Source organism: Scyliorhinus torazame, chromosome 18 (assembly GCF_047496885.1).
Source record: "Scyliorhinus torazame isolate Kashiwa2021f chromosome 18, sScyTor2.1, whole genome shotgun sequence".
Taxonomy (NCBI): Eukaryota; Metazoa; Chordata; class Chondrichthyes; order Carcharhiniformes; family Scyliorhinidae; genus Scyliorhinus; species Scyliorhinus torazame.
The window spans coordinates 35,101,696-35,129,258 of NC_092724.1; the positions used below are offsets into that span (position 1 = coordinate 35,101,696).

Below are 27,563 nucleotides of genomic sequence, written 5' to 3' on the forward strand. Positions count from 1 at the left end.
CATCTGGTTCACCCTCTGCGCTCGTGCATTCCTCAGCATACTCAATGCCTCCGTGGACATCAGCGTAGCACTCATCATCTGCAGACTTCTTCTGTGATGTACGAATTTGCACATGGAATTACATAGTCACTCAGGAGGCGACCCAGTTCAAACTCAGCTACCAATTTTGCTGCCGAACTTATATTTAACAGTCCATACTGTGAAATTTTAGGAGGACTGAAGAAATTGAAGAACGAACCATTTAGTATTGTTCTCGCAATCGTTTTACGAGTACTCCTGCTCTGATGCTTCGGTTTTGTCTTAATGGATTTCAGAGTGACATTTTTCCCTTTCTTCCAGTTAATCTGGCATCCCGTGCAACCCGGGATTTCTGGTTCGTCAACGAATTCAAACTGGTCAGGCTGCGACTTTCCATCTGGTATTATTTCGTAATGACTTCATTGGTGAAATACTCATTTGGCTCAAAGTTAAACTCCAGAGTGAAGCTTCTTGGCTGATCAAGCTCTGAACATTTAAGGTTTACATCTCGTAGATGCTTTAGTATGGGCACATTGTGCTCCTGTATCATGCCACAGAGTATGCCCACATTCCTGAAGACTGTTAACCAAAAGTCTGGAATTTCGTTCGGCCGCTGCATTTCTTCCTTCACTTTGTTATCGCATGCGTGCAGGTTTATTTATTTTCGATCAATGAGTTTCAGCACTACATCACATTGAGAGGCGCAGTAATCGCTGGACAATTCGTGGTCTGTAACCAGGTTTAGGGCCTACAGGCACCCGCTCCTAATATGGACTCCCGCTTTGTGTCCACAATGACGAATTGCATGATCTGACACTGGTTGTGTACCCAAGCTTCGAGCTCTCACATATCTGCAATATTTCAATCGCATTCGGCGCATAGTCGATCAGCCGTTTTGGTCAATCATAATCTGTTGGTTGAACTCTCAGGCAGTTCAAATTGGACAGGCTGAGGAAAATGGCTCTCGCACCCGTGTCGTGCTTGCACTTAATCAGTGTGTCATTCAATAGTACCGGAATTGTCCATCAATATTCGACTGTCTCAGCTGTATCATCCACAATCCTGGAACTGGTAAGGAACACTTCTTGGGCTTCCATATCCGGCCTGCCAGTGTCCTCGGTTGAGATGAAGTCCACGAAAAACAATCCATTGAGGGACATCTCATCGATTGCATTTACTGATCTTGTGTTGTCCATTGCAGGACATAAAAGACGTTGTTTCGCAAAGTGGTTGAGCCTGCCCCACCTGGCACATCCTATTCCGTATGCTGGACATTGCCTTGACCCATGCCAGTTGCCACACTTCAGGCACAAAATGGTGGCGGTGGCTCCTGTCGGCCGCTTAAATTGGCCGCCTGCACTGAGACCACGTTTCTTCATAATGTGCGTCACAGCACTCATGGCACTGGCTTCTCCTTCCACGTTGGCACCAATGTTTTTTGAGCTAAGTGCACTGCTTCGCTGTGCAAGCACCTCGTTCGCAAGATACATTGAAAGCTGGCTTTCTGATTGCAGCCCTTCTTTCTGGGTACACGTACTAACTATACTACATTCAAATGCTTCGGCATTCTTTGCAGAGCAATACCGTTCGAAGAATTTCAACGCTTCATCATAGGTTCTGTTCTGCTCGTTGGCACCACAGACAAATGTATTATATAGTTCTGCTGCCTGAGGACCTGCCGCCTCTAACAGCAACACGAGAAGCCTGTGTTCAGGCTGTGGCTGCAGGCCTAAGGCCAAAAGATGAAGCGCCAATTATATTCTACATTACCCGTGAACTGGAGCTGGCAGGGTCGCCTGACCAAGTCCACCTGTAGCTCCAGCATCTTCTAGTGTGTTGAGTCATCTCAGGCTGCAGTTCACCAGATCAGTCTTCCAGCCGAATGCCTAACATTGTCACTGCCGTCGCTCTCTTTACATTTTCATCACTTATGGTACCATATTGTGTTTGGTCCAAATCAGAATCTTTTATTGAGTCTTGTGTGGTAAGACAGCCATCTGTTACAGAGCATGTTATCATGGAGTCTGCTAACTACTCCACTGGAACTAAACCTAGCACTGACCATTCACATGTATGTCTTATTACCCTCGCAATCTTCTTCTGAAGATGGCCAGATGTGTCTCCCCTTATATCGGAGTCACAGGTCACCTGATCTTGGTCTAGAAACAGCATGGGGTGTCTGTACCGCCACTGCTGGTTGGAGGTTGCACACCATCCATCTATGATATAGCCCACAGCCATATAACCACAACCCTCTCAGCATCCCTTGTACTCATGGCCCGCAGTGCCATTCCTTCACCTTCTTCAGCGACCACTGCACAAACTCCTTTTTGTTGCCCTTTGAACTTCATCGCTTGACCGGCCCTGGTCAATGCCCTCACCCCTGCAGAGTCACCTGTGGCCGTAGAGTTGCACCGCCCCTAAATATCCAAACCACTGGCGGTTCAGACTGGCTGTTTCGATCCCTCATGGGCAGGGTCAACTCGACGCCAGTGTATACATTGAGGGCTTTTTTCTCCTCTTTGGCAGGCACTGTGTTCAAACTACTAAGCAAACATATTCCCTCTCGCTTCCCCAAACCCACCCTTTAATCCTTGGTACACGAGTTGGCACCGCTTTCCTTGACTTTGAACTATGTTGGGAATCCTTGACTTTGAGAATGTGGACAGCTGACACTGTTAAGACTCAACTATTGGTGGCCAATTAGTTTGACAAGCATGACCCTCAGGAATGTTAGAGGGCACAATTACTCTCTGTAGCTGACATAGGCAACACTAATAGGCACCATTCATAATCAGGCTATCACCCTGAGATCTCTTTGCTGTCATGCTCTTGCACTTAAAATTCCTGAGCAGCCACTGCATTATCTCTAAATGTTTACCCAGAAACCCCCCATCCGCCCGCCCCAGGTTGGTTACCATTTCATCTTCTGTTTCAGCCCTTTAGGCTGTCTTCCTTCTGTCTCATCACACTTTTCCCCCCAGCTCATTAGACCCACCCCCACAGACGTCTAATACTCCTAAGAGCTGTGAACTAAGCACCCATTTTCACTTCCTTAACCACGCAGACAGACGTCTCTTTCAGGGCTGTGTACAGTTAATAAACCAGGCAAGCTCCAGCATCATTCAGAGCTGTGAACACTTTCCAGAACAGATGGGCTGAAGCCTTCAAGACAGCACATTTCAGCCACGAATTCCATTCCAGCAGAGGATCCTCTCCCACCCCTCTCACCCCAAAGCCCCCCCCCCCCCCCCTACACACACACAGAAACAGCCTTGAACCAGCCACCAGCGCAGTGGACACTGTCCCTTTGTACACCCTGGATAAGGTGGCGAGAAGTTCTCAGCTCCTATTGGGAATGGCCCGGAAACATTGCATACCAAAATCTCACCAGCGCAAATCCCGTTTTGGCTTTTCGTGAGATTTTCTGGCCATTACTTGATTTGCGCCCATGGCTAAGAGACCTGCAGAATCATACCCAAAGATAGGAATAAATGGGCCTTTTTAAAGTGGCAGGCTGTGACAAGAGGGGTAATGAAGGGATCAGTGCTAGCATCCAGCTTTTCACAATATATATTTAACGATTTAGATCAAATCTGCAAATTTGCAGATGACACAAAGCTGGGTGGAAGGGTGAGCTGTGAGAAGGATGCCGAGATGTCTTAATATGATTTAGACAAATTGAGTGAATGGGCAAATGCATGGCAGATGGAGTATAATGTGGATAAATGTGAGGTTACGCACATTGGTAGAAAAATAGGAAGGCAGATTATTCACTGAATGGCTAGAGATTGAGAGAAGGGAATGTGCAATGAGACTTGGCTGCACTTGTACACCAGTTACTAAAAGCAAGCATACAGGTGCAGCAGACGGTGAAGAAGGCAAATGGTATGTTGACCTTCATAGCGAGAGGATTCGAGTACAGGAGCAGGAATGTCTTTCTGCAGTTATGCAGGGCCTTGATGAGACCACACCTGGAGTATTGTGCGCAGTTTTGGTCTCTTTATCTGAGGAAGGATGTTTTTGCTATGGAGGGAATGCAGCAAAGGTTTATCAGATGGATTCCTGGGATAGCCAGATTGACATATGAGGAGAGATTGAGTCGGGTTAGGATTATATTTACTGGAGTTGAGAAGAACGAGGGGGAGTCTCGTAGAAACCTATAAAACTTTAACAGGGCTGGACAGGGTAGATGCAGAAAGGATGTTCCTGATGGTGGGGAAGTCCAGAACCAGGGGTCACAGTCTGAGGATATGGGTTGACCATTTAAGACTGAGATGAAGAGAAATGTCATCACCCAAAGAGTGGTGAGCCTGTGGAATTTGCTGCAGCAGAAAGCAGTTGAGGCCAAAACAGGAGTTAGATATGGCACTTGGGCCAAAAGAGACCAAAGGATATGGGGGAGAAATGGAAACGGGTCACTGAGTTGGATGATCAGCCATGATCATAACAAATGGTGGAGTAGGCTCGAAGGGCCAAATGGCCCACTTCTGCTCCTATTTTCCAAGCTTCTATGTAAAACTTTTAACTTCTCCAATTTCCATCTCTAGTTCTTCAAATTCTGCAGTCGAGGTCACAGCATGTGAGTCCAGATGACTCCCATTGCCACGCAATGTGTGCCAGTACAGGATGTAAACTACCGAAGAGGTACAGGTAGTTGTGTTAAAATGTCACAGGGGAACGCATTGAAATTTCTTCCAGATTTCCTGAGCAAGATTGGGCCATCACCCTCATCTCTGAGTTACCGTCAGGACCAAGGAAGCAAAAGCCTGTTGACTGTATTAAGGTACTTAGATGTTTGATAATAAAACAGCAGATTTTTAGGAAGGAAAACACTCAAAACAATTCATTCTCAAAGCGTTTTCCGGAGAACAACCAATGTCATCCAACAGGATGATTAAGGGACTAAATCTAAGAAGACAAAAGTAATTATCCCAATGAGGAAGGCAAAATCCTGAAAAAGAAAATATTTACTATGCGAACCCTTATTTTCTCCCCCGTAAAGAAACTGACCATGAGTTAGGCTCATTAGAAAGCAAAAACTTGCATGACATTTTTATGGGGATTGAAAGTCTTTAAAGTTAGAAAACAACGACCACGCCTTGTTTGTATTCTGAACAAGAGAATAAAACATCGCTACCAACTGGAAATGGAAATAAACGTTACATTAGAGATGCACTGATCAGTACATTGAGGCGTTGGTTTTCTATATACACTAATATATAGGGTGTAATTCTTCGGAAACCGGCGGGGTGGTCAACTCGGGTGTGAAGGAGTGGAGTGAACCACCCTGGCGTTGGGCCGCCTCGAAGGTGCAGAATCCTCTCCACCTTCAGGGGCTAGGCCGGCGCCGGAGTGGTTTGCGCTGCACCGGCGTGGAAGGGGCTTGGCGCCCAACCGCCACCGAAGGGCCTCCGCTGGCCGGCGTGAGTTGGCGCATGCGCGGGAGCGCCAGCATGTGCTGGCATCATCCCAGCGCATGCGCAGGGTGGGGTTACGCCGGCCGGTGTAACGGTCCGCGATGGCCGGTGCGGAGGAACAGAGTGCCCCCACAGCACAGACCCGCCCACAGATCGGTGGGCCCCGATCGCGGGCCAGGCCACCGTGGATCCCCCCGCGTCCCCCCGAGGCCGCCCGCGGAGCCAGGTCCCGCCGGCAAATACCTGTTGTAACATACGCCAGCGGGACCCGGCGAAAACGGGCGGCGACCCGGCCCATCGCGGGTTGGAGAATCGCCAGGGTGGGCACTACCAGCGTCTGCCGACCGGCATGGCGCGATTCCCGCCCCCGCCAAATCCTCGGCGCCGGAGAATTCAGCAGCCAGCGGGGTGGGATTCACACCGCCCCCCCGGTGATTCTCCGACCCGAGAATCCCGCCCAGTGTTGAAAACCCTCTCCTCTCTGTTCTGTTTGAAGTATGGGAGATGCTGCACAGTTTCTTTAGCAACTGACAATATTATTGTGTGTTTTGCATTGGACTGATGACTGCAATACTCATAAATGTGCGCATGCTGATGACTGAAATTTCCTTCATGTGTGGGGAGGCAGGGCCATCAGCTATCATTCACCGGAGGAAGGAGCGGCGCTCCGAAAGCTAGTGACATTGAAACAAACCTGTTGGACTTTAACCTGGTGTTGTAAGACTTCGTACATCAGCTATCGGAATTTAGGGAAGAAACAAAAAAGAACAATAAAGCAATTTGGGCGGTATCTCATTCTTGGATGCTGCAAAGATTACACATATTATTACGCGTTGAACCTGGTGAATAAAAGCAAGGTGTGGCATCTGAAGACGTCAGCCATAACAAATCACTTCGTAACTCAAAGATATATTTGAAATGAGACAGGTTTGAAACACTACTGAACTACTTTACTTGAGACAGTGCAGATTGGTTCCCTGCATCTATCGAACTTCTTCCATGGGAAAAATGAATCGTAAAAAGTTTAATTCAATGGTGTTATTTTGGCTTGTGATTGTGTGTAGCCTCTGCCTTTCAGGTAAGAATTCAAAGAAAATGAAAATTAGCTGCTTCTGACAACATGTAGAATGATTATTATAGTTTTCAACTTTCTTCAGTGGTATAATTAATTTAATCTTCATAGATTTAGTCCCTCAACCTTCCTAAGTTGATAAGATGGAGGTATTTAGTATAATGAAATATATTCATCCTGTGAAATATGGGCAAAATCTGACTTTTATGTCTGGTGTCAGGCCTATATTTAGAGCCTGTATTATGAAGAGAGGTGCTGGTGCATGAAGAAATGTGTATATTTTAATATTCATTGCAAAAGTACTGAACCGGTTCAACTACATTGACTGAATTATAGATTTTTGCAAAACATTGACGCGACACCCCGAATCTGACAGAGCAAATGCAAAGTTGAGTGAATGCATTTTTGTTTCAACATAAGTCCTTTTCAGTTTCTTACTTTGAAATCTTGATTCAGCTGAAGAGCTGGTTTAAATTACATTTTCGGTAAACTTCAGGAATAGAAAGAGATAACAAATCGAGTTAAGCACTAAATGTTATAAAACATGACAGATGTTATGAGTTCCAGAAGGTGCAGGCTGAATTTAGTTCAAACTATTTTAATCAGTGTGTTAAGTTCTACAGGGTGTATGTATTATAAACTAGTTTAAATGTGAATGATCCAAAGTATATAATTTGCCTCAAAATAAATTAAATTAGATAGTCAATAAATACGTATAAAACTAAATCATGCAATACAGTAACAAATAAAATATTCTACAGTATGGTGCACAATATTATCTTGTTTATGAACATAAGAAATGATCAGTCATGCTTTATTTAATGTTGATAAAATCGGTTGATGTTCAGGTTGTTGAGGAAAAAATTAAATTGTTTTTATTAGTGAAAATGTGTTTTTTTTCTTTGTTGCCCCCCCCCCCCCCCCCCCCGTCACCTGGAAACCCTTTCAAGTCTTTCATAGGGCGGGATTTACAGGCTGTTCACACCGGCGAGAAATTTCGGTCCCACTCTGGCGCATGGGTTTCCAGGTGACGGGGGGGGGGGGGGGCTGTCAACAGGAAATCCTGTTGACAACGGCAGGGTCGGTAGTTCCCACTGGCGGCTGCCTCTGCGGAAAACATGCGGCGTGGTGGTCGGTAAATCCCGCCCTATATTCCTTGCTGAGTATGGAATTTGTGATACATTTTAATGTGGCTAAAGAAAATAATGGTCAGATGTTGAACTGGGATTGGAATAATTCCATGAAGTAGCTTGTCAAATGAATAATGTAGGGCTGCTATAAATGCCTCAAAGGTGGTGACATTCAGGGCTGGATTCCCCGGTCCCCCAGCCGTGTGTTTCTCGGCTGCGCGTCGTTCCCTGACGCGGGATTCTGTACTCCCGCTGCTTGTCAATGGAATTTTTCATTGTACCCACCTCACACAACCGGGGAACATGCTGGTGTGGGTGCACTGCCGGCAGGAAAAGTGAATCGCAACAACCGGAGAATTTTGGCCTCACTGTTAGTGTTACAAAGTGCCAAATAATGTTTAATTTGGAAAAAGAAAATATTTATAGTGCTTCCCAGGACCACTAGACAACTCAAAGCATTTTACAGCTAATGAAGTACTTTTTATGTTGAGTCACTGCTGTAATGTGGGAAATGTTCCAGCTATTTGCACCCAGCTAACTCCCACAAACATGTTTTAAATTCATCCATTTTTATGATGTTGATTGAGGGAATCATATTTGCGAGGACACCGAGCATTACTGTCCAGCTCTTCTTTGAATGCTGTCGTGAGATATTTTATATCCACCCATCAGATAGATAGAACATAGAACATAGAACAATACAGCGCAGTACAGGCCCTTCGGCCCTCGATGTTGCACCAAAACAAAAGCCATCTAACCTACACTATACCATTATCATCCATATGTTTATCCAATAAACTTTTAAATGCCCTCAATGTTGGCGAGTTCACTACTGTAGCAGGTAGGGCATTCTACGGCCTCACTACTCTTTGCGTAAAGAACCTACCTCTGACCTCTGTCCTATATCTATTACCCCTCAGTTTAAAGTTATGTCCCCTCGTGCCAGCCATTTCCATCCGCGGGAGAAGGCTCTCACTGTCCACCCTATCCAACCCCCTGATCATTTTGTATGCCTCTATTAAGTCTCCTCTTAACCTTCTTCTCTCCAACGAAAACAACCTCAAGTCCATCAGCCTTTCCTCATAAGATTTTCCCTCCATACCAGGCAACATCCTGGTAATTCTCCTCTGCACCCGCTCCAAAGCCTCCACGTCCTTCCTATAATGCGGTGACCAGAACTGTACGCAATACTCCAAATGCGGCCGTACCAGAGTTCTGTACAGCTGCAACATGACCTCCTGACTCCGGAACTCAATCCCTCTACTAATAAAGGCCAACACTCCATAGGCCTTCTTCACCACCCTATCAACCTGGGTGGCAACTTTCAGGTATCTATGTACATGGACACCTAGATCCCTCTGCTCATCCACACTTCCAAGAACTTTACCATTAGCCAAATATTCCGCATTCCTGTTATTCCTTCCAAAGTGAATCACCTCACACTTCTCTACATTAAACTCCATTTGCCACCTCTCAGCCCAGCTCTGCAGCTTATCTATATCCCTCTGTAACCTGCTACTTCCTTCCACACTATCGACAACACCACCGACTTTAGTATCGTCTGCAAATTTACTCACCCACCCTTCTGCGCCTTCCTCTAGGTCATTGATAAAAATGACAAACAGCAACGGCCCCAGAACAGATCCTTGTGGTACACCACTTGTGACTGAACTCCATTCTGAACATTTCCCATCAACCACCACCCTCTGTCTTCTTTCAGCTAGCCAATTTCTGATCCACATCTCTAAATCACCCTCAATCCCCAGCCTCTGTATTTTCTGCAATAGCCTACCGTGGGGAACCTTATGAAACGCTTTGCTGAAATCCATATACACCACATCAACTGCTCTACCCTCGTCTACCTGTTCAGTCACCTTCTCAAAGAACTCGATAAGGTTTGTGAGGCATGACCTACCCTTCACAAAGCCATGCTGACTATCCCTGATCATATTATTCCTATCTAGATGATTATAAATCTTGTCTCTTATAATCCCCTCTAAGACTTTACCCACTACAGGCGTGAGGCTCACCGGTCTATAGTTGCCGGGGTTGTCTCTGCTCCCCTTTTTGAACAAAGGGACCACATTTGCTATCCCCCAGTCCTCTGGCACTATTCCTGTAGCCAATGATGACATAAAAATCAAAGCCAAAGGTCCAGCAATCTCTTCCCTGGCCTCCCAGAGAATCCTAGGATAAATCCCATCAGGTCCCGGGGACTTATCTATTTTCAGCCTGTCCAGAATTGCCAACACCTCTTCCCTCCGTACCTAAATGCCATCTAATCTATTTACCTGGAGCTCAGCATTCTCCTCCACAACATTATCTTTTTCCTGAGTGAATACTGACGAAAAATATTCATTTAGTATCTCGCCTATCTCTTCAGACTCTACACACAACTTCCCATCCCTGTCCTTGACTGGTCCTACTCTTTCCCTAGTCATTCGCTTATTCCTGACATACCTATAGAAAGCTTTTGGGTTTTCCTTGATCCTTCCTGCCAAATACTTCTCATGTCCCCTCCTTGCTCGTCTTAGCTCTCTCTTTAGATTCTTCCTCGCTACCTTGTAACTATCCATCGCCCCAACTGAAACTTCACACCTCATCTTCACATAGGCCTCCTTCTTCCTCTTAACAAGAGATTCCACTTCTTTGGTAAACCACGGTTCCCTCGCTCGGCACCTTCCTCCCTGCCTGACCGGTACATACTTATCAAGAACACGCAGTAGCTGATCCTTGAACAAGCTCCACTTATCCAGTGTGTCCAACACTTGCAGCCTACTTCTCCACCTTATCCCCCCCAAGTCACGTCTAATGGCATCATAATTTCCCTTCCCCCAGCTATAACTCTTGCCCTGCGGTGTATACTTATCCCTTTCCACCCTTAACGTAAACGTCACCGAATTGTGGTCACTGTCCCCAAAGTGCTCACCTACCTCCAAATCCAACACCTGGCCTGGTTCATTACCCAAAACCAAATCCAATGTGGCCTCGCCTCTTGTTGGCCTGTCAACAAACTGTGTCAGGAAACCCTCCTGCACACACTGTACAAAAAATGACCCATCTAATGTACTCGAACTATATCTTTTCCAGTCAATATTTGGAAAGTTAAAGTCTCCCATAATAACTACCCTGTTACTTTCGCTCTTATCCAGGATCATCCTCGCCATCCTTTCCTCTACATCCCTAGAACTATTTGGAGGCCTATAGAAAACTCCCAACAGGGTGACCTCTCCTTTCCTGTTTCTAACCTCAGCCCATACTACCTCGGAAGATGAGTCTCCATCTAGCATCCTCTCCGCCACCGTAATACTGCTCTTGACTAGCAGCGCCACACCTCCCCCTCTTTTGCCTCCTTCTCTGAGCTTACTAAAACACCTAAACCCCGGAACCTGCAACATCCATTCCTGTCCCTGCTCTATCCATGTCTCCGAAATGGCCACAACATCGAAGTCCCAGGTACCAACCCATGCTGTCAGTTCCCCTACCTTATTTCGTATACTCCTGGCACTGAAGTAGACACACTTCAAACCACCTACCTGAACACTGGCCCCCTCCTGCGACGTCAAATCTGAGCTCCTGACCTCTATACTCTCATTCTCCCTTACCCTAAAACTACAATCCAGGTTCCCATGCCCCTGCTGCATTAGTTTAAACCCCCCCAAAGAGCACTAACAAATCTCCCCCCCAGGATATTTGTGCCCCGCAGGTTCAGATGTAGACCATCCTGTCTGTAGAGGTCCCACCTTCCCCAGAAAGAGCCCCAGTTATCCAGAAATCTGAATCCCGCCCGCCTGCACCATACCTGTAGCCACGTGTTTAATTGCTCTCTCTCCCTATTCCTCATCTCATTATCACGTGGCACGGGCAACAACCCAGAGATAACAACTCTGTTTGTTCTAGTTCTGAGCTTCCATCCTAGCTCCCTGAAAGCCTGCCTGACATCCTTATCCCCTTTCCTACCTATGTCGTTAGTGCCAATGTGAACCACGACTTGGGGCTGCTCCCCCTTCCCCTTAAGGACCCGGAAAACACGATCCGAGACATCACGTACCCTTGCACCTGGGAGGCAACATACCAAACGTGAGTCTCTCACGCTCCCACAAAATCTCCTATCTGTGCCCCTGACTATCGAGTCCCCAATTACTAATGCTCTGCTCCTCTCCCCCCTTCCCTTCTGAGCAACAGGGACAGACTCCGTGCCAGAGGCCCGTACCCCATGGCTTACCCCTGGTAAGTCCCCCCCCCCACAAGTCTCCAAAGCGGTATACTTGTTTCTCAGGGGAACGACCGCAGGGGATCCCTGCACTGACTGCTTTTTCCCAGTCCCTCTTACAGTTACCCATCTATCTCCAATCTTTGGTGTAACTAATTCCCTGAAGCTGCTATCTATGACCCCCTCTGCCTCCCGAATGATCCGAAGTTCTTCCAACTCCAGCTCCAGTTCCCTAACTCGGTCTTGGAGGAGCTGGAGATTGCAGCACTTCCTGCAGGTAAAATCAGCAGGGACACTAACGGCATCCCTCACCTCAAACATCCTGCAGGAGGAACATTGCACTCCCTTCCCTGCCATCCCTCTAACTTTCTACCAAGATCTGGCTAACAACTAAATTAAATTTTTTATATAAAAAAAAAATATTAATAACAATAATAAAATATGGTACTTACCTCACACCAAAGGGTTTTATTATTAGGTTAGAGGAGGAGGGCGGGTGGGAGACACTACACGTGTAGTGTCTCGGGTTTCCTCTCCACCAGAATTTATTGGTGAGGTTCTTCCCAGAAGTCCGCGGGTCGACTTCCTGTTCCCACCTTAAACATTAAAATAAAAAAAAAATAAAAAATTTAAAGGAGAGACTTACCTCCCAGAAATCACTTCCGCACTGCCCCCGCTGAAATGGACTAGCCTGCTCCGCTCCTGCTGAAATCGACTTGGCCTGCAAGGTAAGTAAGTTGTTAATCAGTACTTACCTCACCCAGGCAGCGACCTTTTAAACGGTCCCCTCTGCCTCGCAGCTCCCGCGCTTTTTCAAATTCCCGCGCTGTTTCTAAGGTCCCGGCTCTCACTCCCGAACTAAACAGCTGACCTGCAAGGTAAGTAAGTTAATCAGTACTTACCTCACCCAGGCAGCGACCTTTTAAACGGTCCCCTCTGCCTCGCAGCTCCCGCGCTTTTTCAAATTCCCGCGCTGATTCTAAGGTCCCGGCTCTCACTCCCGAACTAAACAGCTGACCTGCAAGGTAAGTAAGTTAATCAGTACTTACCTCACCCCAGGCAGCGACCTTTTAAACGGTCCCCTCTGCCTCGCAGCTCCCGCGCTTTTTCAAATTCCCGCGCTGTTTCTAAGGTCCCGGCTCTCACTCCCGAACTAAACAACTGACCTGCAAGGTAAGTAAGTTAATCAGTACTTACCTCACCCAGGCAGCGACCTTTTAAACGGTCCCCTCTGCCTCGCAGCTCCCGCGCTTTTTCAAATTCCCGCGCTGATTCTAAGGTCCCGGCTCTCACTCCCGAACTAAACAGCTGACCTACAAGGTAAGTAAGTTAATCAGTACTTACCTCACCCCAGGCAGCGACCTTTTAAACGGTCCCCTCTGCCTCGCAGCTCCCGCGCTTTTTCAAATTCCCGCGCTGTTTCTAAGGTCCCGGCTCTCACTCCCGAACTAAACAGCTGACCTGCAAGGTAAGTAAGTTAATCAGTACTTACCTCACCCAGGCAGCGACCTTTTAAACGGTCCCCTCTGCCTAGCTGCTCCCGCGCTTTTTCAAATTCCCGCGCTGTTTCTAAGGTCCCGGCTCTCACTCCCGAACTAAACAGCTGACCTGCAAGGTAAGTAAGTTAATCAGTACTTACCTCACCCAGGCAGCGACCTTTTAAACGGTCCCCTCTGCCTCGCAGCTCCCGCGCTTTTTCAAATTCCCGCGCTGTTTCTAAGGTCCCGGCTCTCACTCCCGAACTAAACAGCTGACCTGCAAGGTAAGTAAGTTAATCAGTACTTACCTCACCCAGGCAGCGACCTTTTAAACGGTCCCCACTGCCTCGCAGCTCCCACGCTTTTTCAAATTCCCGCGCTGTTTCTAAGGTCCCGGCTCTCACTCCCGAACTAAACAGCTGACCTGCAAGGTAAGTAAGTAGTTAATCAGTGGCCTTGATTTTACTTCTCATTCATAAAGCAATACCTCCAACAGAGGCGGCGGGAGCAGAGAATCCCGCCATCAGCGAGCCACATACCGTCTCCCACGGCTGAGAACCATGTGGCTGGGAGGCGGGGGAACCATGCCCCTTGATTTGCTGCACTACTAGTCAACCATAATATGTGCCAGTGATCATTAGAGTGTTCTGGCTCAATAATGACTAATCAGCACAAATAATTAATTAACAATCTGTTATTAAAGTTTAAATCACACAGCAGTCATGCTGCACTTGCCGCTTACTAGTTTATTCTATACGTCAAAATCATATTGAAATCTATTTTGCTTTTCACATGTAGCAAGTCCAAATTCTGAGGAGATTTGCTTGAAATCTGAACACTAGGTAACATGTTGTCGGAACAGTTTTGATTGCCAGACATGTATTAATAGTGTGTCTGCAGCTTTCAGATGATCTTTGCCTTTTCGAGTCTGCTTTGCCCCATTGGTGGTACTATCAATGGAGTCAGAACACCATGGGATCCAGCACCATTACAGAAACATCAGCACATAATTGAGGCTGACATTTCAGTGCACTCCTGACAGGATGTCACATTATTAAAGATTCCATTTTCATCTGAGAACGTACGAGCTATTGAAGATTTTTTTTAATGTAGTCACCGTTGTGGTGCAGGATGTAGGAAGCACAACAACCAATTTGAACACAACAAGGTCTCACAAAAAACAATTTGGCAATCATCAAATAATCTGTTTTGGTCATGTTTAGTAAGGAATACATATTGATTAGCAAGGACACTGGGATAACTTCCTTAATCTTCTTCAAAATAATGCACCCGGGCAGGCAGGTGAGGATTCAGAAATATGCCTCATCCGAAAGATGGCACCTGGAACAATGCAGCACTCCCTCAGTACTGAAAACCCTTGAGTAAAACTTGAACCAGGAACACTAAGGCTCAGAGACTAGTTTTAGCACAGTGGGCTAAAACAGCTGGCTTGTAATACAGGACAATGCCAGCAGCGCAGGTTCAATTCCCATACCGGACTTCTCGAACAGACGCCGGAATGTGGCGACTAGGGGCTTTTTTCAGTAATTTCATTGAAGCCTACTTGTGACAATAAGCAATTATTATTATTAGAGTTCCTTGAATCAAGGCAGACATATCTTTCTTCTTTCTCTTCTTTTCAGATAATTTTAAAATTTAGATTCCTCTGTACTTTATTGCAAGTTGCATACTTATCTCAGTCATGCCATTAATATCTTTCATAACAACAGCAGAAAACTCAACTACAAGTGCACAGACTACCGCTGCAGCGCTGAACTTTACATCTGCTCCTACATCCACAAGTACTCTTGCATCGACAGCTGAACCAACCGGAAATGCAACAACACAACTCATAACAACAGTTGGTGAGTATCATGATATATTTTTATCACCAATTCCCATTTCATTCCTTTCAGTTCAAGGCAGGTTGTGACTAAAATAAAAACAAAATATTGCAGTTTTGCTCTTTGGTACTGGCAGCCTTCCATCTGTAAGGCAATGGTGTGCGCCATGGTGATCAAATCTATGTTATCACCTGGTGTGGCTCAGGAGACTGACATGTCAATCTCTGTTGCACTCTGGCATGTCAATCTCTGTTGCACTTGTTGCGAAGGTGAATGATTTCCTGGCCTCTGTTTTCTCCATGCCCTCTTATGGGTAATCAGCTCCTGCTCACTTCTTCTAATGTCCTTGCAAACAATCATCTTCCAGAGATCGTGCCTGTCTCCTGGCTGTCAGTGTCCATTTAAAAAATTTTTTTTTTTAAGAGTACCCAATTATTTTTTCTTCCAATTAAGGGGCAATTTAGTGTGGCCAATCAACCTAACCTGCATATCTTTAGGTTGTGGGATGAAATCTACTCAGACATGGGGCGAATGTGCAAACTCCACACAGACAGTGACCCAGGGCCGGGATCGAACCCTGGTCCTCAGCGCCATAGGCAGCAGTGCTAACCACTTTGCCGCTCTGGCTGTCAGTGTCGATGTCTGCCATCTTCATATCTCACTTGCAGGTGCCCTTGTAGTGGTGATATAGACAACCCGGAGGTCATGATCCAGTGACCAATTGACGGTACAGGAGGTTTTTGGGTACATGATCGTCATCTATCCATTGAAAGTGGCTGAACCGTTGCAGACATCACCGCGTTTTAATGAGAGGATGCTATTCACATTTATGATATACATAGAAAAATCATCTGTCGATTTCATTTCCTGCAATTCCTTCTGTTGTAATATGTTGATTTTATCTTTGGGAATTTGGGTAATTCTAATTGTTAACAAACTGCAGGAGTTCGTATTTTCATGCATATTTCTGCATATGTTATTCTGAGTTGCTGGTTGGCCTTAAATATGCCATTGATCTACCTTCACCACAACAGAAATCGCAACATCAAGTACACAGTCCAGCACTGCAACACTGATGACTTCATTAATCACGCCAACAGGTTCGACAGGGGTAACAGCTACAAGCACTTCTACTCCAACAATGGCAACAGAATTAACAACACCCACAACAACAGGTGGTGAGTTAAACCTTCATTTGCTGTTTCATTCCGCTTCCTTTGAATCTGACACAAGATTAAAAATTAATTTTAAAAACCTAGTGTCATTGTGTCAAATAAATGGTGCAGAAGGAATCAGATTTCCTCGCATTTGGGGCATGGACGATGTTGCAACATACATGAGGGGCGAGATTCCCTGGCCTCCCCGTGGCGTGCTTCACAGCAGCTGGAGGCGGCCTGCCGTTAGCTGACGGCGGTATTTTCTGGTTCCGCCGTGGCAGGGATGCGCCGTCGATGGGACCGGAAGTTCCCATTAGCTTGAACAGCCGGAAGATCTCGCCCATGTTCTCTGTAAGATGTAGGCGTTCGACGTATAAAACCCTTGGAAATAAAACTACGAGTTTGAATGTTTAATCCAAAGCAAAGCGATCATTAGTTGCACTTGATCTAACAAGTTACAAATGCCTAGTATTTGTAAATTAAGCAGTAAATTAAGTAAAATGAAAAACATTTGGGGGGGGGGGTTCTGTTTGTTTTGGGTGAAACGTTAAAAGGGGGACAGGCGCCAGGGTGGCAGCAGGTAAAGTGGGGGGAGATAGGTGGGGGCCGGGGGGCGGAGGGGGGGTGAGGATGCTTTGGCTGTTTGCTGTTGTTTCTTGTCTTTTTTCCTTCTTTGTTATGTATATAATTGAAAATGAAATGAAATGAAAATCGCTTATTGTCACAAGTAGGCTTCAAATGAAGTTACTGTGAGAAGCCCCTAGTCGCCACATTCCAGCGTCTGTTCGGGGGGGCTGTTACGGGAATCGAACCGTGCTGCTGGCCTGCCTTGGTCTGCTTTCAAAGCCAGCGATTTAGCCCTGTGCTAAACAGCCCCTGAAAATGCCTCCCATAAAATGTTTTTCAAAGAAAAAGCAAAATGCAAAACATATTTAACAAGAAACAGAGAAGTCAGTCTTGAAATGCTTTAATCTCAAAGGCCAAGGATTTCCTTACTGCTGATAGCACCACCAAAGTCTCAGATAACCCATAAAACAGCGGTAAAATTGTGCAAACAAAGATACTGGCCTGAATTTTTCACGCACTGGGCACGCGCACTCAGTGGTCACGGAAGCGGCCATGATCGGCCTCAGAATTCAGTTTAAAACAAGCTCTCTGAAAGCTTAGTGCTGCTGGGGAGGGTGGGGAAAGGGTGGGCCACTAGAGAAGAGGCAGGCATTTCCAACGAGCTCCCTGAAGGTTGACAGCTGCCTCAGGGAGCTGCAATATTGTTCCAATAACATTTGCACCAAAGAAATGCCGCAAATTCTCTCTGGCATGCAACTGGCAGCAAAACACCTCAACCCTCTAACATGTTATCCAATTTCATTCTGGACATTTTACCCCATCCTGAATTGTAAAAGCAGCAAAGTGCATGGGCCACGTAAAAGTAGAGACAATTGCATGCGCCAACAATTGAATCAACAACAAATCCAACTCAAGACATTACAATAAGTGCTATGTAAAATTGCACATTTTTCTCATCCCAATATGATTCCTTGAAATTTAAAGTGGGCACACAATTAGACACTGAAATTCCATCAAAATATTCCCATTTTGCTGGTTACACTTACAAAAGTGTATGGGAGAATCAATTGTAAAACTCACCTGCCGCTTTGTGTCTATTGCAAATATCTGTGGATAATTTGGATCACGTTTAATTTTTCAGAAGCCACGGGGCAGCACGGTAGCATTGTGGATAGCACAATTGCTTCACAGCTCCAGGGTCCCAGGTTCGATTCTGGCTTGGGTCACTGTCTGTGCGGAGTCTGCACATCCTCCCCGTGTGTGCGTGGGTTTCCTCCGGGTGCTCCGGTTTCCTCCCACAGTCCAAAGATGTGCAGGTTAGGTGGATTGGCCATGATAAATTGCCCTTAGTGTCCAAAATTGCACTTAGTGTTGGGTGGGGTTACTGGGTTATGGGGATAGGGGAGAGGTGTTGCCCTTGGGTAGGGTGCTCTTTCCAAGAGCCGGTGCAGACTCGATGGGCCGAATGGCCTCCTTCTGCACTGTAAATTCTATGATGATCTATGAAGTTTGTATTGCTTAATTCATATTTCTGAATACGGAATTGAAAGTTGCTAGTATATATCATTAATTATTGTCACTGCAACAACAGAAACCTCAACTGCAAGTAGCAGCGCTACAGTATCAGCCTCTTCATCAACTCCTGTAACAACTAGTTCATCAGGAGCAACAACGACAGAAAGCTCCATTCCAGCATCAACAAGCATCTCAACGTCAACACTCACTTCACCAAGTGGTGAGTATCATCGTGAAATTAATGTTCCAATCGAATTCATGTGTAGATGTCACTTGATCATTGTTCCTATTGCAATATTTGATATATATAATGAACTAAGTAATTTGTATTCCATCAAAGTGTTAACAGAAGACTTTGTATTTTCATTAGGATTTCTGTGTGTTTCACTCCAAGTTGCAGCTTTTTCTCAGTAATGTCATTCTCCACTTTCACAGCAACATCTGAAACCTCGACTGCAGGTCCACAGAGCACCACTGCAGCAGTGAGCTCAACATCAACCCCCATGTCAACAAGCCCAGTCGCAGAAACAACAGGCAGCTCCACTCCTGCACCGATAACTGAATCGACAACAATCGCAACAACACAAGCCTCTACAATAAGTGGTGAGTATTCAGGAACAGGTTTATCAGATGCACCAATGCAATTGCTCTCAATTAAATTGTGTTTTTGACGACATAATGAGGTAAACACAAAATATGGCAGTTTTATGGTTTCATATCATATTATGGTCAGCACGGTAGCATTATGGTCAGCACAATTGCTTTACAGTTCCAGGGTCCCAGATTCGATTCCTGACTTGACACAGTGTCTGTGCCGAGTCTGCACATCCTCCCCGTGTGTGCGTGGGTTTCCTCCGGGTGCTCCGGTTTCCTCCCACAGTCCAAAGATGTGCGGGTTAGGTGGATTGGCCATACTAAATTGCCCATAGTGTCCAAAATTGCCCTTAGTGTTGGGTGGGGTTACTGGGTTATGGGGATAGGGTGGAGCTGTGAACCTTGGGTAGGGTGCTCTTTCCAAGAGCCTGTGCAGACTCGATGGGCCGAATGGTCTTCTTCTGCACTGTAAATTCTATGATCTAATACAGGCGTGAACCAATCACAAATTTCACGTTCTGCTTTGAGTTAGTCCTTTCATATGGGTTGGTGTAATGTCCACCTGTGATAGTGCCACCTCTGTGTATATCGTGAATGCCCATTGGTCGTGTCCCATCTTACTGACCTATTGGTTGAATGCCTGTGTGTCATGTCTCTGGTGCTCCTTCTAGTGTCTAGCTAGGTGTAGTATATGTACATTAACCCTTTATGTACTTAAAGTGATGTATATCACCACAAGACCCGAGCCATTTGTATGTTAATGAACATCTTTGAGTATGGTATCGCCGGTTGCTGGTTTGACTCAATTATGTCATTTTTTATTTTCACGGGAACAGCAGAATCATCAACTGCATCTGCAAAGACCACATCTGCAGCATCAAACTCTGCATCAACTCCCACATCAACAACTGCAACAGAATCAACAAGTACAGGCATCTCCACTCCAGCACCAACAACTGAATCAACAACAATCCCAACACAAGGCACTATAACAAGTGGTAAATATAAATGTATATTTAACTCATTCCAATACAATTCCTTCAAATTTAATGCAAAATTAAATTTATATATTTAAATTTCATCAAGATGTTCCCATTTTTCTGTCAACACTTACAAAAGTGCATGGGAGGATGATTTGTAAAAAGTCACCTGCTGCTTTGTGTCTACTGCAAATATTTGTGGGTAATTTGGATTACGTTTCATTTTTAACAAATCAAAGTAGTTTGTATTTTAATTCACATTTCTGAATACGGAATTGAAATTTGCTTGTTTACCTCTTTTATATCATTAATTATTGTCACTGCAACAACAGAAACCTCAGCTGCAAGTAGCAGCCCTGCAATATCAGCCTCTTCATCAACTCCTGTAACAACTAGTTCATCAGGAGCAACAACCACAGAAAGCTCCATTCCAGCATCAACAAGCATTTCAACGTCAACACTCACTTCACCAAGTGGTGAGTATCTTCGTGAAATTAATGTTCCAATCAAATTCATATGTAGATGTCACCTGCTACTATTCCAACATTTGATATATATAATGAACTGAGTAATTTGTATTCCATCAAAGTGTTAACAGACGACTTTGTATTTTCATTTGGATTTCTGTGTGTTTCCCTCCAAGTTGCATCTTTTTCTCAGTAATGTCATTCTTCACTTTCACAGCAACATCTGAAACCTCGACTGCAGGTTCACAGAGCACCACTGCAGCAGTGATCTCAACATCAACCCCCATGTCAACAAGCCCAGTCACAGAAACAACAGGCAGCTCCACTCCTGCACCGATAACAGAATCGACGACAATCGCAACAACACAAGCCTCGACAATAAGTGGTGAGTATTCAGGAAGAGGTTTATTAGATGCTCCAATGTGATTGCTCTCATTTAAATTGTGCGTCTGACGACATAAGAAGGTAAACACATATGGCTGTTTTATGGTTTAATGTCATATTAATACAGGCGTGAAGCAATCACAAATTTTACCCTCTGCTTTGAGTCAGCTGCAAAAGGCCTGTACCGTATTTTGAGAGAATTTCTGAACAGACCTGTTTTGTTATGCTCATGACGTAGCATAAGCTGCTTTCTTGATGTGCACTCTGACAAAGGAAGGTTCAGACTTGGAGATAGCTTTAACACATTTATTAAACTATCAACAACTCTCCTACTTGGATTCGACGGTACTGTTAATCCTGCTATAGCTACTCAGGCTGACGAACCAGTCTGCTACAATCCACGTGGTGGGTGTGATGTTCAATCAACCCTGTGTCTGTACTCACTGAGTGTCTCCACTGGAAAGAGACTGAACATGTGTGATGTGTCCTTTTATATGGGTTGGTGTAATGCCCTCCTGTGGTAATGTCACCTCTGTGTGTATCGTGAATGCCTATTGGTCGTGTCCCATCTTACTGACCTATTGGTTGAATGTCTGTGTGTCATGTCTCTGGTGCTCCCTCTAGTGTCTAGCTAGGTGTAGTGTATGTACATTAACCCTTTGTGTACTTAAAGTGATATATATCACCACAAGACCCGAGCCATTTGTATGTTAATGCCTATCTTTGAGTATGGTATCGCCGGTGGCTGGTTTGACTCAATTATGTCATTATTTATTTTCACGGAAACAGCAGAATCATCAACTGCATCTGCAAAGACAACATCTGCAGCATCAAACTCTGCATCAACTCCCACATCAACAACTGCAACAGAATCAACAAGTACAGGCATCTCCACTCCAGCACCAACAACTGAATCAACAACAATCCCAACACAAGGCACTATAACAAGTGGTAAATATAACTGTATATTTAACTCATTCCAATACAATTCCTTCAAATTTAATGCAGCCGTATGACTATATACTTAAATTTCATCAAGATGTTCCCATTTTTCTGTCTACACTTACAAAAGTGCATGGGAGGATCATTTGTAAAATTCACCTGCTGCTTTGTGTCTACTGCAAATATTTGTGGGTAATTTGGATTACGTTTCATTTTTAACAAATCAAAGTAGTTTGTATTTTAATTCACATTTCTGAATACGGAATTGAAATTTGCTTGTTTACCTCTTTTATATCATTAATTATTGTCACTGCAACAACAGGAACCTCAACTGCAAGTAGCAGCGCTGCAATATCAGCCTCCTCATCAACTCCTGTAACAACTAGTTCATCAGGAGCAACAACCACAGAAAGCTCCATTCCAGCATCAACAAGCATCTCAACGTCAACACTCACTTCACCAAGTGGTGAGTATCATTGTGAAATTAATGTTCCAATCAAATTCATATGTAGATGTCACTTGATACTATTCCAACATTTGATATATATAATGAACTGAGTAATTTGTATTCCATCGAAGTGTTAACAGAAGACTTTGTATTTTCATTTGGATTTCTGTGTGTTTCTCTCCAAGTTGCATCTTTTTCTCAGTAATGTCATTCTTCACTTTCACAGCAACATCTGAAACCTCGACTGCAGGTTCACAGAGCACCACTGCAGCAGTGATCTCAACATCAACCCACATGTCAACAAGCCCAGTCGCAGAAACAACAGGCAGCTCCACTCCTGCACCGATAACTGAATCGACGACAATCGCAACAACACAAGCCTCTACAATAAGTGGTGAGCATTCAGGATCAGGTTTACCAGATGCTCCAATGTGATTGCTCTCATTTAAATTGTGTGTTTGACGACATAAGAAGGTCAACACAAAATATGGCTGTTTTATGGTTTAATATCATATTAATACAGGCGTGAAGCAATCACAAATTTTACCTTCTGCTTTGAGTCAGCTGCGAAATGCCTGTGCCGTATTTTGAGAGAATTTCTGAACAGACCTGTTTTGTTATGCTCTTGACGTAGCATAAGCTGCTTCCTTGATGTGCACTCTGACAAAGGAAGGTTCAGACTTGGAGATAGCTTTAACACGTTTATTAAACTATTAACAATCCTCCTACTTGGATTTGACGGTACTGTTAATCCTGCTATAGCTACTCAGGCTGATGAACCAGTCTACTACAATCCACGTGGTGGGTGTGATGTTCAATCAACCCTGTGTCTGTACTCACTGAGTGTCCCCACTGGAAAGAGACTGAGCATGTGTGATGTGTCCTTTTATATGGGTTGGTGTAATGCCCTCCTGTGGTAGTGTCACCTCTGTGTGTATCGTGAATGCCTATTGGTCGTGTCCCATCTTACTGACCTATTGGTTGAATGTCTGTGTGTCATGTCTCTGGTGCTCCCTCTAGTGTCTAGCTAGGTGTAGTGTATGTACATTAACCCTTTGTGTACTTAAAGTGATATATATCACCACAAGACCCGAGCCATTTGTATGTTAATGAACATCTTTGAGTATGGTATCGCCGGTTGCTGGTTTGACTCAATTATGTCTTGATTTATTTACACGGAAACAGCAGAATCATCAACTGCATCTGCAAAGACCACATCTGCAGCATCAAACTCTGCATCAACTCCCACATCAACAACTGCAACAGAATCAACAAGTACAGGCATCTCCACTCCAGCACCAACAACTGAATCAACAACAATCCCAACACAAGGCACTATAACAAGTGGTAAATATAACTGTATATTTAACTCATTCCAATACAATTCCTTCAAATTTAATGCAGCCGTATGACTATATACTTAAATTTCATCAAGATGTTCCCATTTTTCTGTCTACACTTACAAAAGTGCATGGGAGGATCATTTGTAAAATTCACCTGCTGCTTTGTGTCTACTGCAAATATTTGTGGGTAATTTGGATTACGTTTCATTTTTAACAAATCAAAGTAGTTTGTATTTTAATTCACATTTCTGAATACGGAATTGAAATTTGCTTGTTTACCTCTTTTATATCATTAATTATTGTCACTGCAACAACAGGAACCTCAACTGCAAGTAGCAGCACTGCAATATCAGCCTCTTCATCGACTCCAGGAACAACTAGTTCATCAGGAGCAACAACCACAGAAAGCTCCATTCCAGCATCAACAAGCATTTCAACGTCAACACTCACTTCACCAAGTGGTGAGTATCATCGTGAAATTAATGTTCCAATCAAATTCATATGTAGATGTCACTTGATACTATTCCAACATTTGATATATATAATGAACTGAGTAATTTGTATTCCATTGAAGTGTTAACAGAAGACTTTGTATTTTCATTTGGATTTCTGTATGTTTCTCTCCAAGTTGCAGCTTTTTCTCAGTAATGTCATTCTCCACTTTCACAGCAACATCTGAAACCTCGACTGCAGGTCCACAGAGCACCACTGCAGCAGTGAGCTCAACATCAACCCCCATGTCAACAAGCCCAGTCGCAGAAACAACAGGCAGCTCCACTCCTGCACCGATAACTGAATCGACAACAATCGCAACAACACAAGCCTCTACAACAAGTGGTGAGTATTCAGGGTCAGGTTTACCAGATGATCCAATGTGATTGCTCTCATTTAAATTGTGTGTTTGACGACATAAGAAGGTCAACACAAAATATGGCTGTTTTATGGTTTAATATCATATTGATACAGGGGTGAAGCAATCACAAATTTTTTCACATTCTGCTTTGAGTCAGCTGCAAAATGCCTGTGCCGTACTTTGGGAGAATTTCTGAACAGACCCGAACCATTTGTATGTAAACATATTTTTGAGTATGGTATTGCCGGTTGCTGGTTTGACTCAATTATGTCTGGATGTATTTTCATGGAAACAGCAGAATCATCAACTGCATCTGCACAGACCACCAGTGCAGCATCAAACACTGCATCAACACCCACATCAACAAGTGCAACAGGATCAATAGCTCCAGGCATCTCCACTCCAGCACCAACAACTGAAGCAACAACAATTACAACACAAGGCATTGCAACAAGTGGTATGTAAAATTGCACATTTTTCTCATCCTAATATGATTCCTTGAAATTTAAAGTGGCGTATGATTATACATTGGAATTCCATCAAAATATTCCCATTTTGCTGGTTACACTTATAAAAGTGTATTCGAAAATCAATTGTAAAACTCACCTGCTGCTTTGTGTCTATTGCAAATATCTGTGGATAATTTGGATCACGTTTCATTTTTGAGGAGCCAAAAAAGTTTGCTGTATTTTAATTCACATTTCTGAAAACGGAACTGAAAGTTGCTACTTTACCTCGCATATATCATTAATTATTGCCTCTGCAACAACAGAAACCTCAACTGCAAGTAGCAGCGCTACAGTATCAGCCTCTTCACCAACTCCCATATCAACAAGTTCATCAGGTGCAACAACCACAGAAAGCTCCATTCCAGCATCAACAAGCATCTCAACGTCAACACTCACTTCACCAAGTGGTGAGTATCATCGTGAAATTAATGTTCCAATCAAATTCTTGTGTAGGTGTTACTTGATCCTTGATCCTATTGCAATATTTGGGGGGTGATTCTCCGATCGCGGGACTAAGTGCCCGCGCCGTTGCGAACGCCGTCGCATTTCCATCGGCGTCCACAAGCAGGGAGTGTTGCCGGTCATGGCTGCAACCCAGGCTGACACTGCACGGGTGGCGTCTGCGATGGAGGCAATAGGGGAAACGGTTTCAGCCATGGCTCAGGTTCTTCAGGGTGTGGGGCTTAGTGTGCACGCATCATCCGTGGCCTATGACAGGGCTGCCCTCTCACAAGCAGCCATGCTCCAGAGCCACAAGGACATTACTGCCGTGCTCTGGGCTCTGGCCCAGTCTCAGCAGGCTATCGCTGAGAGCACGTGACGGTGGTGTTCGAGGATCATCGCAAGGGTGAGGCCGGGGGTGCCCCCCTCCCCGACACCAAACACGCCTTGTCCTCAGTGCTCCGATGCCTGCTGCCCCACATGGACATGTGATGGAGTGTCCGTGACGCACAGAGGGGGCACCAAGGTAGGTGTGTTCAGATCTGGCCATGAGTCAGACAGTCAGTAGCGATCAGTAGCTCACAGCGCATCGCAGAGCGGGCTGTTATCATCCAACATGGCACTGTTCACACCGCTTACGGAAGTAACAGTGTACCGACAGTAACAAGGTGTGTGCTGTGTCTAGTAGGGTTGTGCGATGGTACAGGAGGTGGGTGAGGGGGGTGCTGGGTGGTGCCAGTGCGCGCGGTCAATGGTGCGAGTGCCCTGAACAATGATGCCCTCCCCCTAGTGTGCAAATCATGCGGCGATCAACGCATCGCATGCCCGCTGTCCCAAACGGTGGTGTCGTGCGGCCTCCCGGCCATATCCTGCGCCCCGATGGTGTCTTTACTCCGCCGCCCTCCCATCCTCCCCCTCCTCCTCCTTCTCCCCCTCCTCCTCCTCTTCATCCTCCTGTTCAGAGTCGCTGGCCTCTTCAGCCTCACCTGATTCTTCCTCCTCCATCACATCGCCCCTCTGTTGGACGATGTTGTGCAGCACGCAACAGGCGACGACGATCCTTTCGACCCTATCAGGGTCGTACTGCAGAGTGGCTCCCTGAGCGGTCCAGGTACCAGAACCTCATTTTAAGGAGGCCTAAGCACCTCTCCGCTACACCCCTGGTTGCTGCAAGGGCCTCATTGTACCGGCGCTCCGCGTTGGTCTGTGGCCTCAGCATGGGCATCATCAGCCACGGCCACAACGGATAACCCCTGTCGCCCAGCAACCAGCCTCTCCTCCGGGATGAGTGACCCTCGAAAATTGCGGGGATGTAGGACTGCACCAGTATAAAGCTGTCATGCACGCTTCCCGGGTACTGGGTGCACACGTGCATTATTCTCATTCCCTGGTTTCACACCACCTGGACGTTCATCGAATATGTCCCCTTCCTGTTTAGGAAGATGTCGCTGTCCCGCATTGGTGCACGCAGGTTGACGTGCACACCATCCGCGATGCCCTGTACCATCGGGATGCCAGCCACTGAGGCGAATTGCGATGCCCTGGCAGCCTGGTGCACGTGGTCCTCTGGGAAATTGATGTATCGTGCCGCGACTGCATAAAGGCCACCGGTGACTGCCTGGATGCACCGGTGCACCGAGGCCTGACTGATACCGCAAAGGTCCCCGCTCGGCGACTGGAAGGAGCCGGTCGCGAAGAAATTCAGGGCAACCGTCACCTTCACCCTCACTGGGAGGGCATGTCCTCCCCCAGTTCCACGTGGTTCCAGGTGCGCCATCAGGTGGCATATATGGCCAACTGTCTCACGGCTCAATCGGAGTCTCCTCCTGCATGCCGCCTCTGTTAGGTCCTTGAAGGAAATGCGGTCCCTGTACACACGGTGATGCATGGGACACCTCCGCCCTCTTGGCACGACCAACTGCTCGTGCTCATCCCCTGGTGACCCATCAGGATCGGTGTCGTCGCCCTCTTCCTGGCCAATGACGTGGAGGTGATCCGCACCCTCTGCCCCCTCTTGGACTTGTCTGGGCGTGATGGCCTGCAGCAGCAGCGGCTGGCACGGGGCCCTCCGCAGCCACTCCCTCTGCAGCACCCTCCCTGAGCCACCGTGCCGCTGCTGCCATGGCGGTGATCGTCGATGGCTGCTGCGAATATATCATGAACTTGAAGGTTGGTTTGGGAGGGAGAG

The 27,563-nt window shown here is 45.7% G+C and overlaps 1 protein-coding gene across 16 annotated transcripts in view; it reads left to right on the forward strand.

Annotated features, from left to right (window-relative positions):
* Positions 1-6,286: 6,286 nt before the first annotated feature.
* The window catches only part of LOC140395110 (uncharacterized), an 86,186-nt gene continuing 64,909 nt past the window's right edge, over positions 6,287-27,563 (forward strand). For 8 of the 16 annotated variants that reach the window (XM_072482542.1, XM_072482551.1, XM_072482547.1 and 5 more), the window contains exons 1-16: positions 6,288-6,516; positions 15,062-15,196; positions 16,210-16,353; positions 18,491-18,634; positions 18,850-19,017; positions 19,845-20,006; positions 20,321-20,464; positions 20,673-20,840; positions 21,629-21,790; positions 22,104-22,247; positions 22,456-22,623; positions 23,415-23,576; positions 23,890-24,033; positions 24,242-24,409; positions 24,721-24,882; positions 25,198-25,341. In XM_072482542.1, coding sequence (XP_072338643.1) covers positions 6,438-6,516; positions 15,062-15,196; positions 16,210-16,353; positions 18,491-18,634; positions 18,850-19,017; positions 19,845-20,006; positions 20,321-20,464; positions 20,673-20,840; positions 21,629-21,790; positions 22,104-22,247; positions 22,456-22,623; positions 23,415-23,576; positions 23,890-24,033; positions 24,242-24,409; positions 24,721-24,882; positions 25,198-25,341 — 2,398 coding nt within the window. In that variant the 5' untranslated portion in view covers positions 6,288-6,437. Of the gene's footprint in view, positions 6,517-15,061; positions 15,197-16,209; positions 16,354-18,490; positions 18,635-18,849; positions 19,018-19,844; positions 20,007-20,320; positions 20,465-20,672; positions 20,841-21,628; positions 21,791-22,103; positions 22,248-22,455; positions 22,624-23,414; positions 23,577-23,889; positions 24,034-24,241; positions 24,410-24,720; positions 24,883-25,197; positions 25,342-27,563 lie in introns of all 16 variants that reach the window. The other 8 variants (XM_072482554.1, XM_072482555.1, XM_072482548.1 and 5 more) reach the window with 7 other exon arrangements.